The sequence below is a fragment of the Schistocerca cancellata genome, chromosome 1 (assembly GCF_023864275.1).
Source record: "Schistocerca cancellata isolate TAMUIC-IGC-003103 chromosome 1, iqSchCanc2.1, whole genome shotgun sequence".
Classification (NCBI taxonomy): domain Eukaryota; kingdom Metazoa; phylum Arthropoda; class Insecta; order Orthoptera; family Acrididae; genus Schistocerca; species Schistocerca cancellata.
Genome location: NC_064626.1, coordinates 359,289,693 through 359,305,586, shown reverse-complemented (window position 1 = coordinate 359,305,586; position 15,894 = coordinate 359,289,693). Strand labels below are relative to the sequence as shown.

General features: G+C 40.7%; 2 protein-coding genes across 2 annotated transcripts in view; both read right to left on the bottom strand.

Annotated features, from left to right (window-relative positions):
• The window catches only part of LOC126174340 (uncharacterized), a 33,517-nt gene extending 28,824 nt beyond the window's left edge, over positions 1 to 4,693 (bottom strand). The window contains exons 1-2 of the mRNA XM_049921027.1: positions 4,518 to 4,693; positions 4,064 to 4,205 (exon numbers count right to left, since the gene is read on the bottom strand). Of these exons, the coding sequence (XP_049776984.1) occupies positions 4,064 to 4,171 (108 nt within the window). The 5' untranslated portion in view covers positions 4,172 to 4,205; positions 4,518 to 4,693. The remainder of the gene's footprint in view (positions 1 to 4,063; positions 4,206 to 4,517) is intronic.
• Positions 1 to 12,895, bottom strand: part of LOC126174324 (guanine nucleotide exchange factor DBS-like) — a 377,138-nt gene extending 364,243 nt beyond the window's left edge. The window contains exon 1 of the mRNA XM_049921026.1: positions 12,864 to 12,895. The gene's annotated coding sequence lies outside the window, so the exon portion shown is untranslated. The remainder of the gene's footprint in view (positions 1 to 12,863) is intronic.
• Between the last annotated feature and the right edge of the window lie 2,999 nt (positions 12,896 to 15,894).

The following is a 15,894-nucleotide window of genomic DNA, read 5'->3' as shown; positions in this document are numbered from 1 at the left end:
TTCTTGCCAAGTCTCTCCGTGTTGTATGTATTCGCTCACGAAGAAAAGCTCGTTCCATTCTGTCGTAGATACGATGTGCTTGGGCGGTGGTGAATAGGCGCTTGCATCTCAAGAACTTCGGTGAAGCACATTCATCTCGGCACCGTGACAGAAAGGCGAGAGAGGACATCAGTCGCGCTTTCTTCTTCCGTTGTTGGTCAAGGCGTCGGTACAATCTGCAAATCTCCTCCCCGTAGAGGTGTAATACAAAATTGTTAAGGCTTTCGTGGCCACTTGTTGACAAACTGCCTATGATTAGTACGCTCGTAACGAGAGCAGGACGAATATGTGAGCCTCAACACCTCAAACGAGAAATGCAACACCTGGTAACTGTTCTGAGGAGCAATGGGTACTCCACAAATTACATTAGTAGTGTAACAGAGCCAAACACTTGGCGAAGTAAGGAACCAGAAAAAGAAATGTCGGGTACGGCCTTTCTGCCATACATTCCCAGAGTGACGGACAGAATCGGCCGTATATTGCGCAAACACGGCCTAAAGACGATTTTCAAACCGACAAGGAAGATCAAAGAGTGTCTTAGATCAGCGAAGGAGGAAAGAGACCCACTTGCAATGTCGGGAATATATACCGTATACCTTGCACATGCGGAAAAGTTTATGTCGGAATGACTGGACGATCCATTAACACCAGGATCAAAGAGCATAAGCGACCTTGCAGGTTGAGGCAGGTGGAGAAATCGGCCGTGGCAGAGCACGCACTGAATGAGACCGACCACGTAATAAAATTCGCCGACACGGAAGTTCTGGCTGTAGATAAGCACTATCACACGCGCTTGTTCAGAGAAGCTGTAGAAATCCAAAAACACGCGAACAGTTTCAACAAGAAAGAGGAAAGCCTTAAGGTAAACAGATCCTGGCTTCCCGTACTGCAGCGAACGACCGTCACAGGTAGCAAGAGAAGAACCGCACCGGAAATGACCGCGGAGAAGCCCTCGGACGTTGGCGCGCAAGGTACATATAGTCTGCGGCCGCGAGCTCACCTCCAGTTCACCACCGGCAATGGAGGGTGAAGCTTTGACAATGCCAGCCACTCGTGCTGGCGAAACGTCAGAAAAATCATTAGATGAATGTCGGCCGAAGAACCCGAGACAGAAGCCAATAGGCAGTTTGTCAAAGTTCTAACAGTTCAGAACACTTCGGACAGCATTCAACTGACAAGTGCTATTGCCTACAAAATCAAAATGATATCTGTCAACATAGTACTGATGTGTTTTCATACAGACGTCACAAAATTAGCCTCACCTGACTTTGTGAGGCAGCAGCTCCTGCACACTGCATCTACCGCAATATTAGGATTAGATCTAAAGCAATAACAAGTGGATAACTTTTGCTTATTTGTTGTAAAATAGCATGCCTGCACCAATACAAATGTTGTCCACTGCTCAAGGATCAGCTGTGGGTTATGAGGACACTGGCAATTTGATTGAGGCCATCGTCTTAACAGAAATGGGATAGGATAAAACAGTATACATCCCACAAACACCACTTATTTGAAGAGAGTTTCCCTTTGCAGAATTTTCGCTGTGGATAATTCATAATTTCTATACTGCAGACTCGATTACATGGGAATGACATTTTCTTAATATGGCACTGCAAAGACAGTTCACATTATTTCATTAACAATTATAGATTGTAACACATAAACACTCAATATGTCCTGCACATAGAGACAGAGGGAGAACGAGGTGGACAAAGAAGGGAGAGGAAGGGAGGCAAGAGGAGATGACTGCAATTTCTGTGTAACTCATAAGTAGGCAAAGTTGGAGGGAAGGGGGGGGGGGGCACAAAATATATGGAAACACAACTAAAGGCAAATACTGGTATTGCCGACATATTCTACTGCCTTTTATGTAGCATGGAGGAATTGAGCAGTCACCAGTGAAGGCTGTCAATGAGAAATCTTCAAATATATGTTTTATGGTTTGCCTAGCAATTGCACAATCACACTTGGAAGATTCCCCCCCCCCCCTTACATTTGTATAATACCTCCGTGGACTTTGGATAAACAGGAAAGTTCGATATGAGTTTTCTGTTCTGACCAGTGGCAAAGGAAATGTGTGACAACGCTGAAAACAATATGGTGATATAAAATGATATTAGGTCTAGTGATTTTGTCAAAAGGGCTAAGCTACAGATCAGTCTGCCACCACAGCCAGCTTCTCTCCCCCCCCCCCCCCCCCCCCGGACACACACACACACACACACACACACACACACACACACACACACACACACACACACACACACACACACACACACACATATTGTCTTCATCAATTTAAAGCCAACCTAACATTGACCTCCAGCAAAGCTACTGCAGATCAGTTTGTCATTACAATCATTTCCCCCCCCCCCCCCTTTTTTTCCACATTCATCAGTTTTGCAAAGTAGCAGAAAAACTATGAATATACACAGTAAAAGGTGACATCACAGAAGCCATCAACATTAAGTTATGGGCCAAAGCCAATGACTCTTATCGAACGTGCTTCTTGACCCTGGACTTTTAACTATCTCTCTCACTACCACTGCAAATCAGTAAGCTGACTACTGTTTCACAGCATATTTATTCAGGGAAGTTTGTTGTAAATAACCCATTAGAGTTCAAAAGTAACAAAAATGCACATAATTACAGTACCAGGAGAAAGAATCCATTCATTATTCCACAGTAACATTGTCTTTAGCACAAACAAGAGTGCACGATGTTGCCAACAACTTTTTTAATTCCTTAAGCAGTGCTATAAAATGTCTGACAGACAGCAAATTTAAATTTTAAAACAAACAAAAAGTCTCTCCTCAGCAACTCCTCCTACTCCACAGAAGAATTTCTACATATATAATATGTAAAAGACAATGAGTAGGAATTAATGATTCACATATTTATTATGAAGAGGGGGGGCGGGATATATAAGTAGCAAATAGCCATATTTATATATGAATGTGTAATATTAACATAAGATCACTCATTCTGCATCATTGTGTTTAATCATACAAAAGATCCTTGGCACATAAAACAAATGAACTAATCATAAGCAGGAAATGGGTAATGGTTATATTAAGGTGCACTTAACACAAAATATCAATTGCTGATCTTATAATTTCTTGTTTTTCTCAAATGAGGGGCAAAATAATCTATGACGATATTCGTACAGCTCAAAAAAGTATGGCACTGTTTCATACACCTAAACATCTAATAAAACACAGGTTGATGTACAAACGACATGTGTAAAACGGGTTGAGGAAACAGAGAAATGCATTCAGCAGTATTTTGTGAAGCAAGTGACTATAAACCTCTTACAAAAATATAACTCAATACAGGATTATTATTATTATTATTATTATTATTATTATTATTGTTGTTGTTGTTGTCATCATCAGTGATCAAAAGAGCATTCAAGCCACTGACATTCATTAAAATAAATAAATAAATAAATAAAAAGTTAAGGAAAACTCTTTAATTTCCAAATTCACTAATAATTGCTTGGGTAGCAAGAAATATGCATTCTTATTGGTGATGGGGGTGGGGTGGAGGGAGAGACACTTAAAAGGCACAAAGACAGAAAAAAAAACTAGCTTTACTATAGAAACAAATAGTTGGGCAGTTTATACATTGTATTTTTTCAAAGTGATTTTTAGAGACAGAAGTACAAATAATGAAACTAATGTTGATCTTAAGGAATAGCAGACAGTGTAACACAAATTTTCCAGGTTATTGATTTATTGTAAACTATTTCAGCTACAGTAGCAAGTCTACTGTTCCAAAATTAAAACCACTTTATGATATTTTTGGGTGAATCCGAAATAAACTTCAATCAAATCAGGTAAAGAACTGGAAATATGTGAAATAACGCACAGTTGGAATTAACATGAACAAAATCATCGAAGTGTCCCTGAGATATTCCACAAGAAGTGTACATGACTGGTATGTGTGAAGCAATAATCTGAGTTAAAACCACAAAAGCTACATCTTCAAAAATGAAGGAACTCAAAAAATATTAGCACTGTACCTGATTTCCATCTTCCGTTGTGGGTGGCTGTTTCTCTATTCGTTCAACGGAGAGAAGAGAATGTAGAACTTCACTAGCTTCTTTTTCTGCTTCGTCTACTTCTTCCATTATTCTGCTGCACAATCTGCGCAGGTACTAACACCTGTTTAATACAAAATGACACAAAAGACCTTGTCATTTCAATAGAATTATACTGTTCTTGAAAGGTACTCTGATAATTCATTCGAAGTTTTACAGTAATTTTATTGACACGGCGACGACGGTCGCACTTACTAAGCATTATATTTAATAAACGAAATCTCAAATGCCTCACGCCTACGAATTATTAAATATCCGCCACACCGTTCAATAATGACCCTTACTGTCACACACAATGGTCCAAAATGGCAAGACAAACAACTGTGGCACACAAATTTGATCTTTATGTCATTTCATAAACAAACGAATTCTTTACCTCGTGGGGTGGTATGTTGCGATGGCAGAGTATTTAGATCTCTGCCTGCGAAAGAAATTCACTTTTCAATCACTGCTGTGAAGTCAAAAATTCTCTTCAACAGAAATACTAAACGACGCCAGCAAATTAACGCTCAGACGGCAACATGGCGATAATGAGGAGAACTGTGCGGCATCTCCCCCACTCCACGGCAGCGCGACTTGCCCGTTTACGATAAGTTCTAGTATTAAAACTGTCCTAAACGAACTTTGAAGGTCTAAAATAGAATGCAGAAAATTGCATAGGTTTATTTTCTAATCAGTAAGCATTCCACTAACGATGCATGTATAAATATCAATAAATGCATGTAAAATAAAAATACTCTAGCGGCGTTATATGTAGCAAAACGTTGACTACATATGATACGAAGTTATCATACGTTCAATTCGTAGGCTGCGTTTGATAGAACTCAACATAAGATTAACCTTTCAAAGGCTCTTCCCGTTATTTTCAGTACATGACTTCATAAGCCGCTATATAGTAAATTTAACAAGCTTGGTGACCCAGTTTCAACTATTGTGTTTATTGCGCAGCCGTTCTTGCGGTAAAGCTAAACTAACGTCTTCTTCTCCTTTCTTTGTTGTATGTAAACAAAGCTTCGATTCACGCGAGATTATACTTTCTCATCACTATTATATTGGCCAGCCTGTCCAGAAACGTCAATATTACAGTCGGAGGTCATTGACTCTACAGTGCGTATCCTATCACAGTTTTCTGACCAGTGCAGAATATGCTCAATACACTAGACTTACAAATGACGTTTGACAACATTTAAAACCACTTGTCCGTAGTAAGTTTGGAATATCGTTATATCATTTCGTTGGCTCACCTATTTCGACCGATGGAATGTGGCAAATAATGGTAGCATAGGCGAAGGTCTCACGTTAGTTCCCGAAACATGCTCTACAAGTTTGTGGACAAAAGGTGCCCAGTTTCTGGATTGTAGGTTGTCAACGTAGCTGTAACCTCAACCCTGGCTGAACCCTGAAGCGCAGATGACGATGAAAATTCTTCTAGCCTGTTAGGTGAAAAGTAACATATTGTGATGTACTGATGCATTAAGAAGCATAAATTCCGTAGTCGACGACAGAATCGTTATTAGTATATATATATATATATATATATATATATGGGAGGAGGGGAGGGAGGGAGGAGATAAGATACATGTTCATTCCACATGCGGTATCATTCGTACTCACGGTCCAGCGCGTAATTACTGTGCCACTTATCCAGCTTTTACCTTGCGAACCGGAGATGATTTTTTTTCCTGTCCGTTTTAGAGAAGAGGCTACTGATTTCGATTAACCAAATATATTATTTTCAATATATATTTCAATATCCTTATTTTCAAGGAACTAATATTCCTCTTCTCTAGAATCAAAAGACCTTTTACGAGTTGATACGGATTCGTGATCCCAGCGTACAATTATCTGCATTTTATTAGTGGCATTTCTTACACCAGGAGCGACATAGGTTTTTAGAGAAAACTTTAGATAAGTAAATCATTTAAGAAAGACTTGGATTATGTTTTTGAAGCATTTAAAACCCTCTGAGTGGAAGGTGTAGATCAAGCCATACGTGGTTGTGAGGTGTGATATTCGTACCATGATCAGGGCCCACTCATTCTGGTTACAGTTTTTCATTGTTAAGCAAACCTTATGAAAAGTTGCAACGGAGCAGTTGGCGCAGTGCGTAAAACAGCTATTGCTATTTTTTCAGAATATCGAAAATTTCGCGACAAACGTCCTGATATTTTAGAAAAAGGCAACAGCGTAACATTAATAATTACACCATATTAAGATAGTTGGGCTATTCTTCCTTCAACAAAGCTATTGTATGGTTGTGATTTGTGCACTCGTACTGCCAAACGGCTCATATTCCAAAACAACGCACCGCGATAATAGTGGACAGCAAGAAACAGATCTCTTTAGCATGTGAGCTGCACAAGTTGTTCCAAGTGAGACAAAATCAATAGTGTGTGTATCATTTCACAAACACGGGATAGGTCGCTTTCTGACGCAGTGATTCTATATTCGTATTCTCTGCTAGGAAGGTGTCAAACTGCTATTTGAAAACTGGGGACAATATGTGCAATAAAATATATTATGGAGATTCTATAATGTCACCTTCTAAGTAAATCCTTCCATGTCGCGTTGTATTATGTTAATGGCTATACTAACATTATTTATGGATTACCCTTGACACTCACTTCGAATTTACGGTTCTGTCGACGTAATTTCTAACGAATTTAACCATATGACTTTTTTTCGATTGCAAAAAACGTAACGAACTTTTAAGGAATTTCACCTTGAAATTACACTGAAGGCAAAACAACTAACAAATTTAGAAAATATCAGACACTGTTTTCATAGTATATATTTTTTCTAGTTTGTTTTTAACGAACAACTCGCAGTGAAATTCAACTGAGCCGCGTTTATGGTATTATAAGGTATGCACAATTCAATACTTTTCAGTTACATCTTTCACAGAACGTTCTTTTCAGTACCGGCATAGCGACTGAGAGCCGTTGCCCGAATGACTGCACTGACGAGCAGCAGGTGCCAAACGGGAACGATTATATACCCGAGAAATTTTACTGGTACAACCAGCAGCTGTTCTCGTTCTGATCTCGAATGCTTCCGACATAAGGAGATCCAAAGTGGGGAGGGCGAGGGGAATATGACGTATTGTTCTTGGTTATGCCGTTCGAACACCCGGAATCGGCAATCGAGAATACCTTGGAATCGAAAACTTCTTCTTTGGTCCGATAGTTAAGGATGTGTTTTACCTAGCATGATAATCATCGACTGTGGAATCGAAAAATGTTCACATTCCATTTATCGATTAGATAGCTGATTAGTTGGCAATGAATAAGAGTCTGGAGACGACACATTCAGTAACTTGTGACGTTTACAGGCAAAGTTTTCCATAATTTCGATGTTTTGAAGTGTACTAGGCGACGAAGTATCTTCTTAGCCCTATGAATACAGCATGGAAACGTTGAGAAATACTTAGTGCGGACCATCATCGAGGACTGTGATCAGTGGCACCAGGGTATAATATGTGCATACTGAGGGGTTGTAGCGTTACTGATTCATTTATCATGGTAATATCTTTTGAGAGGTGGACAGTATGTGCAACTTTCTTTATAGGGTGCAACCTTGCCCCGCCGACGAGTACATACTCCTGTTGACACCGCCTTGTGTCAAAGTGGTACAAGTGTCTCAACAGACAGGGTCAATACTCCTAACATACAGGTACTGGTTTCTGTAATTATGCTTCCGGCTTGTTTCTTTTTGAACACCCCTTATAGTTAAATTTGCGTCTCCACGGCCCTATTAAAATTCCGTCGTCCGAGGTGAATAGTTTGCCCTCAGAGCCGTTTGAAGGGGACCAGCAATGGCGTACTCACAGGGAGAGAGGTCCGGACTGTGTAGTGTGTGGCCGAGAACCTCCCATTTGAATTTCTGCAGGCGTGCCGCGACTGTGTTGGCCGTGGGCTTTTCATTGTCGTAGAGCAGAATGACTCCACTGGTGAGATTGCCTCGTCGTTTTGATTTGATCGCTGGGCGAAGGGCACTCAAGGTTTGTGAGTAAAGCTGGGCATTCACTGTCGTCCCGTGCTGCAGAAAGTGAATCAGGTGGGGGCCATCTTGGTCAAAAAAGAACGACAGCATAACCTTTCCGATTCACCTCGGACGACGACGTCCAGCTGTACGTGCAGAACTGGTTAACATCGCAGCCCCGGGAATTTTATGAGACAGCCGTTCACCGCCTTGTGTCACAGTGGTACAAGTGTCTCAACAGACAGGGTCAATACTCCTAACATACAGGTACTGGTTTCTGTAATTATGCTTCCGGCTCGTTTCTTTTTGAACACCCCTTATAGTTAAATTTCCGTCTCCTCGGCCCAATTCAAATTCATATGGCTTGCAATCGAAGTAGGCGTAGATTAACTGAAAATCAGTGTAACGTGAGCCAACGGCCTTGCCGCAGTGGTGACACCGGTTCCCGTCAGATCACTGAAGTTACGCGCTGTCGGGCTGGTCTAGCGCTTGGATGGTTGACAATCCGGTACGCCGAGCTCTGTTGGCATGCGAGGTGCACTTAGCCCTTGTGAGGCAAACTGAGGAGCTACTTAATTGAGAAGTAACGGCTGCGGTTCCTTAAACTGACATACGGCCGGGAGAGCGGTGTGCTGACCACATGCCCCTCCATATCCGCATCCAGTAACGCCTGTGCGGTACTAATAGGCCTTCCAAGGCCTGTTCGGACAGAGAGAGAGAGAGAGAGAGAGAGTATAACGTTAAATGCGTTGGATTTTAATGTCTTTTCTCTCTCTCTCTCTCTCTGTAGGCTCCGTTAATGCAGTACGGTCTTATGAAGCCACTGTTCGTCCCAAAGGAAATATACATTTGTACATGGGAATTACACATTGCATTCCGTAACGTAGAACTTCTTCAACACCGCTTAATGATCAGCCAAACAGTGGTTTTTCTCCTCCTTTTTAGGTCTCCTGTTTCCTGAACATACATCAGCGTATACAAAAGACTGTAAGGTGGTTCGAGCTAGCTCAACTTGAGTTTTAGCCCATTATGTGTATCTCGACGAAAGTAAAATACTTATTATAAATGTTATGGCACTTAATGGAATACTGGGCTAATACTGAAATCGAGGAAGTACGAAGAAGACCTGTGCGAATGGTAAAATATTTGACAGATAGGCAAGATTTTGTAACTGAAATATCTCAACCTGAATAAATTCAAAGAAAGTGGGCTAAGATCTCGCGAATACCTTCTTCGAAATTGTCAAATACGAGTTTTCAACCTGAAATATATGAATATTTTTAGGGCCCCCAAACGCCTAGTTCCAGTAAGACCATGCATACGGGCTAATAACAAATCACACAGCAGCACATTAGCAAGCATTCTTCTCGTGTTACACGTGTCAATGGAACATGGAGAAATGTTTACATGTAGTACAATATAACTGTCTCTGCTACCCAATTTACAATGTGATCACCCGAGCACAGGTGTACTTAGCGACATAGGCTGCAACATAACTCTCTCGTTACAAGCAACTGACACATCTGTAGCAGTGCGAGTTCGGTCCACGCAGCTGATTATCTTACTTTATTATTCGGGAATCTGTAATATATTCAACTTTTTGCAAATCGCGAGAGTGATTTCCCGATGGATTTCATTTACACATATACACGATTGTCCTTTAATGGTGCTTGTTGCAAGTGTGTTTCGAGTGTCGGGTTTGTTATAAGGAAGAAAGTTGAGTTTTAACATCCTGCGGTGACATTAGAAACGTAGCACAAGTTTGGTAGAACAATGATTTGGAAGTAAATCAGCTGTGTCATTTCAAAGGATCCATACCGGCATTCGCCTTGATCGTTAAAAAGAAACCACTGAAACCTATATTAGAAGGGCTAGACAGGGTTTTGAACCCGGCTCCTATCGGAAGTGCCACACACAGTGAGGCCTACGGGAAGAGACAGTTTTACATGGGAGATTTTTCGTAAGTGATTATGTAAATCAAATAGATCTTAACCAAACTGTCCGTTTCCCGTCGGCATATCGTGATGGCATTATAAAAGAGACAGCACGGATACGTCGATACGTGGTGCAATACATAAACATCCTAATGGCTTAACGATTGGCTGTTAACACATCTATAAACGATATGGCGGCCAAATTTCTCGATAAAAGCGAACAGATAGAAATGAGAAGTTTAAATATTCTTAATAGTTTTTAAAGAAATTAGTTTCCTCTGCAGTCTGTTTTTATATCCATCTTTGTTTTTTATACTACAATGGTTCAGTTTCGGATGTGTAGTCATTTTCAAGCAAAATGTTTAACCCGTTATACATTTTCTTTTTTCTTTTTTTGGGGGGAGGGGGGGTGTCGAGGGGGGGAGAGGGAGTTGGACGGGCTTGAGAGCTATATCCATGGCAGCCGGTTCTACACAAACAGTAACACACTGTCAAGTCATTTACGAGTGTACATTAACACTGATATACATGTAGTGACACTTAGCGACAAACAAGTAACTTGAAAAAGGCTTCACAACCGAAACGTCGCAGCAAAAAAATAAAAGTGAATGCCGGAAATGAATTTCTACCAAGAAGTTTGTCATGGCTGTGGACCAGTTGCAACTAAAATGTTCTTAATAGCAAACGATATTTCCAAACCATACACCCACCTTCGTCTTGGCAGTCTTCCGTTCCATGTATAATGGGCTAATGAACAATGTGTCGGTTAATTTAAAAAAAAAGGGCAGTGATATTACCGCCTCAAAAACATTAATTTCTCACAATATAAAAAAATACCAAACCACAATAACAAAAGTTCTGAATGATTCAATGAAAAGTTTCTATTCGTCATTTCAATACTAAGATCCACTACGAAAGCTAGAGTGCTTATGTCACAAAAGAAAAGCTGTTAACTATTGGCATAAAACCAACATATCGAAGGCGATCATAATAGGCAGCTTACAGGCGGGTCTGCTCAACAGCTGCCCTAAAAAGCTTGGAATATGGTAAACTTTATTAAGATGCTTTATAAAAATATCTTGTCATTGGGAACGTTAATATCGAAAACAGTTACCTGGTGAGCGTCATCTATATAGGCATGTAAGAGCATCTAGTGAGGTTTCCATATCGGAAAGCTGAAAATGATAAATTTTGAGCACCAATATGTGAAGCAATTTCATCCATTTGCATCGCGTGAAATTTTATAACATGAAAAGCCTGGTGTTTGTTAACTATCCCTTCTCTTAAATATCTGCAATGTTTGTTGTAGGACATAAAATATATTTAGAGTTAGCTAAGCAACTATTAAAAATTACTTTCAATGATATATATGTTGCGTGCGCCTTCTGAGAGATGAAAAAAATATATCTTTTAGATGCAGAGTAGCGTCTAGTTTACACATCTACAGCCGCTCTTGATGAACTGCTGTCAGTCGCCTCATGCTACAAAGAAAGCCTTACTTCACGTAGTTTCGTTACTTCGAAAATTAGATTTTCCTCGGATGGGAAACATGTAAATTGCACAAAAATTGACGTCGCCACATGAAGACGTGCTTAAGCTCGTAACATTGCGATAGGTCGTGGCTTTTTATCTTGGTGCAAGGCAAAAATATAACATTTTGTGTACATACAAGTACAGTGCTCACTTAACGGCGAAAAAAAATGTGTTTTGTCCAAAACTGTCGTCAAAAACCATTCGTAATGAGATGCATAGATGCTGCCTATTTTTTAAAAGACAAATAAAAATCTTATTGATTTGCCTCTAGTCGAAGGCAAGTTTAAATTTGGCTTATAATCGATCTCTCTTTTGTTTTCGTCGGAGCACATTGCGTACGCTGATACAAACACGTGACTGAAAGATAAGTTACGTATTAATGTTGCCATGAATATTGGACAATTGTTGACACGTCTGTAACAGCAGTAATTCGACATTCACTTGTGCCACATTGTCCATAATCTTACGGAAAATACTAAAGACAGCCATTAAAGGCACCTGATCATACACATTCCAAATAGAAAAATATTTTAAAAACACATGACTCAAGAGCGCAGAATTGGAAAACATTGTTAACAGAAACTGATATATCACTATCAACCACTGTCATTTCATTTTTTGTGCGAGGAGAAGACAAATTCCTAGAAACAGACTTTCACATACAAGGTAATGCCATGCGATTATATATATTCCACTCGGTGACAGTACCGTAATTAGACTTCGAGGGTAATACTTCACTAAAACAACGCTTTAAAACTAAAAACAAGGGAAAAGAAGGCATACGATGACACATCTGGCAATGGGCTGACGTCGCAGCTTGTACGGTCTTAATTCGTGTTTGCGAGATCCGAATACAGGCGTTTGAAATAATTGTCGGCGAGCGGAAAATCTTCGAACACTTGCGACTGGAGTATCGAGGAAAACAGGCGTCATATGGAGAGCTGCTGCTTGCTAAGCTCGAGATAAGGGGTAATCAATAAAAGCTGCACCATGCTCCACCCTCACAACTCTGCCGCCCTGCTGTTTATGCGGACATCGCGGCACTCCATAATATATTCAGACACCCTTCGAAGGTACTGTTAGGATATTTAACAACAAAATAGCCGACGATATTTGTCTGCAAGTGTGTATCTACGAGTTATTACGGAGGCGAGAAAAATTTTAGCCGCTTCACAACACGACACCTTTAAAACTATGCGTCACATGCACATACCATGCAGAGATTAATTATGTCATTCAATCAATAAGGAAGTGCTCATGGGCGAGAAACTCACCCGCAACTGTGAGATTCTGATCCGTGTCGGATGACAAGCCGCTACCGCTGCTTCGACTTCTTTTAACAGTGGTGATGTTGTTGAACACACTATTCTGCGTGCCATCGTCCGTAGAACGCGAAGTATTTCTCTTGAAATGGTCTAAAAAGTTGTCTATTTGCGTTTCCATTTTCGTGTAATGAGACGTCTTCCCGGCGTAAACGCGGAAGCCTACAAATATTAAATATTGTATATCATGATTTTCCTCACGTTCCGCATTCCTAAATCGTGCTTTTATCAGTCGGACCTGTCACACTCATATTTGCGCGCCGAGGCCTTTCAGCAGTGTTTGAAATTTCTATTCGCTTCGGCCATACTTTTCACGACGCTAGTATGCGCAGTTTACCAACATTGAAATACAAAACATATCTTTGCGGCACGACGACACGACACTCGAACGCGCACTGGGGAATCATGGGACACCGAAACGAGTAATCGATAGTCACGGTGTTAATCGACTGTGGTTAAAAAGCCGCAATACCATGTAGAGACTAGTGATGCGAAAAGTTGAACAAAAAGTTTCATTGGGTTGATTAACCTTGTCGAGCGAGGTGACTCAGGCAAAATAATTTGTACTAGAATATGAGAGGTTCATATTTAGATTTCCCTTGATTTCTCTAAATCGTTTAAGGGAAGTGTCATGGCCATTTCTTTGAAAACGACGTAGCCGATTTCATTCCCCAAAAGGGTTTATGATTATTTATGTCTATAAATTACACGTCACGTTTAAGCCTAATCTGTCTCCTTTAACTAATCCTTGTCATCATGATATCAACGCTGCAGACGAATGGCAGCTTTCAGAGATTTAACCGCTTTTTTCGGGGTATATCAGGCATTGTGCCAGTATATACAGGCCGAAGAATAACCAACAGCAAAAAGCGGCACCGATGACAGTATATAATAACAAAACGGAAAGCATTAGCTCACTTAAAGAAGGAAATTTAGGGGCAAAATCGTGTAGTCGCAAATTTTTTCACAGTGCTAAGAGGTAGTGTCAAGAACAGCACACTAAAAATCCTGCCCGGTGAGATATGAGCGTTGGGATGGGGGTAGATTTGCATGTCACTTTTCATATTTTTCTCGAATAACTCGAGAACCGTGGATCGTAGCGAAAAAGTTGAACAGTAGAAAATTAAACTACATTAAATTTCTTACGAAAAGGTCCCATTCACTTTTTTCTAGAACTAATACACTGCCAGAAAAAAAATCGCAACTCCAAAAAATAACTAACGTAGAGTAATGAAATTCTGAAATACATTTGTGCAGGCAACATATTTAAGCGATTAACATTCAAAGACAACAGGTTAATATAAGCATGAGGTAAGCCACTTCAAATTTGAAATGTTGATGCATTAATAACTGGTGTAACTGCTAGAATGTTGAATGCAAATACGAAAAACGTAACACATTGTATCGCACAGGTGCGGGATGTCAGGTTGTGAGATGGATTACCATGACTACTGCACTTGGTCGGTTAATACAGGGACGGTTAATGCTGTTAGTGAATGACGGAGTTGTCCAATGATGTCGCACATGTGCTCGATTGGAAACAGATATGGTGATTGGACAGGCCAAGGAAACATGTCGACATTCTGTAGAGCATGTTAGGTTACAACAACGGTATGTGGGTGAGCATTATCCTGTTGAAAAAGAGCCCCTGGAATGTTGCTCATGAATAGCACCACAACATATCACCAGACCGACTTACAAATTTGCAGTCAGGGAGTGTGGGACAACTGCGTTGGTGATCCTGCTGTCATACGTAATTGCACGATAGGCCATAATTCCAGGTGTAGGTCCAGAGTTCTAGCATGCAGACAGGTTGGCTACAGGCCTTTGACTGGAATTCTTCTAATCAATATACAGCCATAACTAACACTGAGACAAACCAGATTTCATCAGAAAACGCAACAGACGTCCAACATGCCCTCCAATGAGCTCTTGCTTCTCACCACTGAAGTCGCAAATAGCAGTAGTCTAGTGTCAGTGGAATGCACGATACAGGGCATCAGGAGTAGGGCAAAGTTTGAGCCACTCTACACTGCATTGTTCTCAAATTTATTCACGATGGCGGATCCAAGATTGCGGCCTTAGATGTCACAATGTCGGAGTGACACCATGGAGAGAAGTTCAAATTTGAGGGAAATAGGTCAATTGGGCTACCTCCACTAACCTAACCCCTTCTCCTTCCTCCTCCTCTCTCCCCTCCCCCATCTGGAAATTAGTGGGAAAAGGACTCAGTCTGAGCTGGGCTGCCAGATAGGATGGACATTAGCATGCATTGTTTATTTAAACAGTTTGAATTGTCATAGGCAGTAGCTCCATTGGCGTGTTATTCATGATGTCAAGGTCCAACTGATCTAGTTCACAACACCAACACCAGAGGACGCTGTTGGCCTTCCCCCCTCCCCCTCTCCTTGCTCAAAGTAATCCAAGATGGCGGCCACTTGCTTCCTGCCGTCTTGGAAATACCTGAAGCCTTCTACATTCCATGACCAGTGCACAGATACGCTTTGTCGTTGAAGAAGAACTGCTTTGGGGTTTATTATATCAGGCGTTTAAGCAATGTGCAGAATTTTCTCTCATAACTTGAAGGTGTCGCAGGAACTAAATTTACCATTGCACAAAGAGAGAGTGAACGAGTGAGAGAGAGAGAGAGCTTTGCAGATAATGCAAGTATATTTAAACAATTTGCGATGTAATTACACATTTTGTTCCGAGGAATACTACTACTACCACACTTGAAAACAGACTCTATTAAAAAATCGCAAAATCGCGATACACTTGTGAAACCACTCCTGAGACACTTCGCTCGCTTTTGTGGCAAATACACCTGTACCCTTATCTTTGAGCACGAGCTGCTTCAGGCGGCACTAAATCCAATTGAATATGACTGTAAACGCACTTTCAGAAAGATCGTTGCACAGAAGTTTGTCTCAATTATGCGGTGTATACCGCCCCACTTGAACATCGACTCTAAGAAGATTGCTGC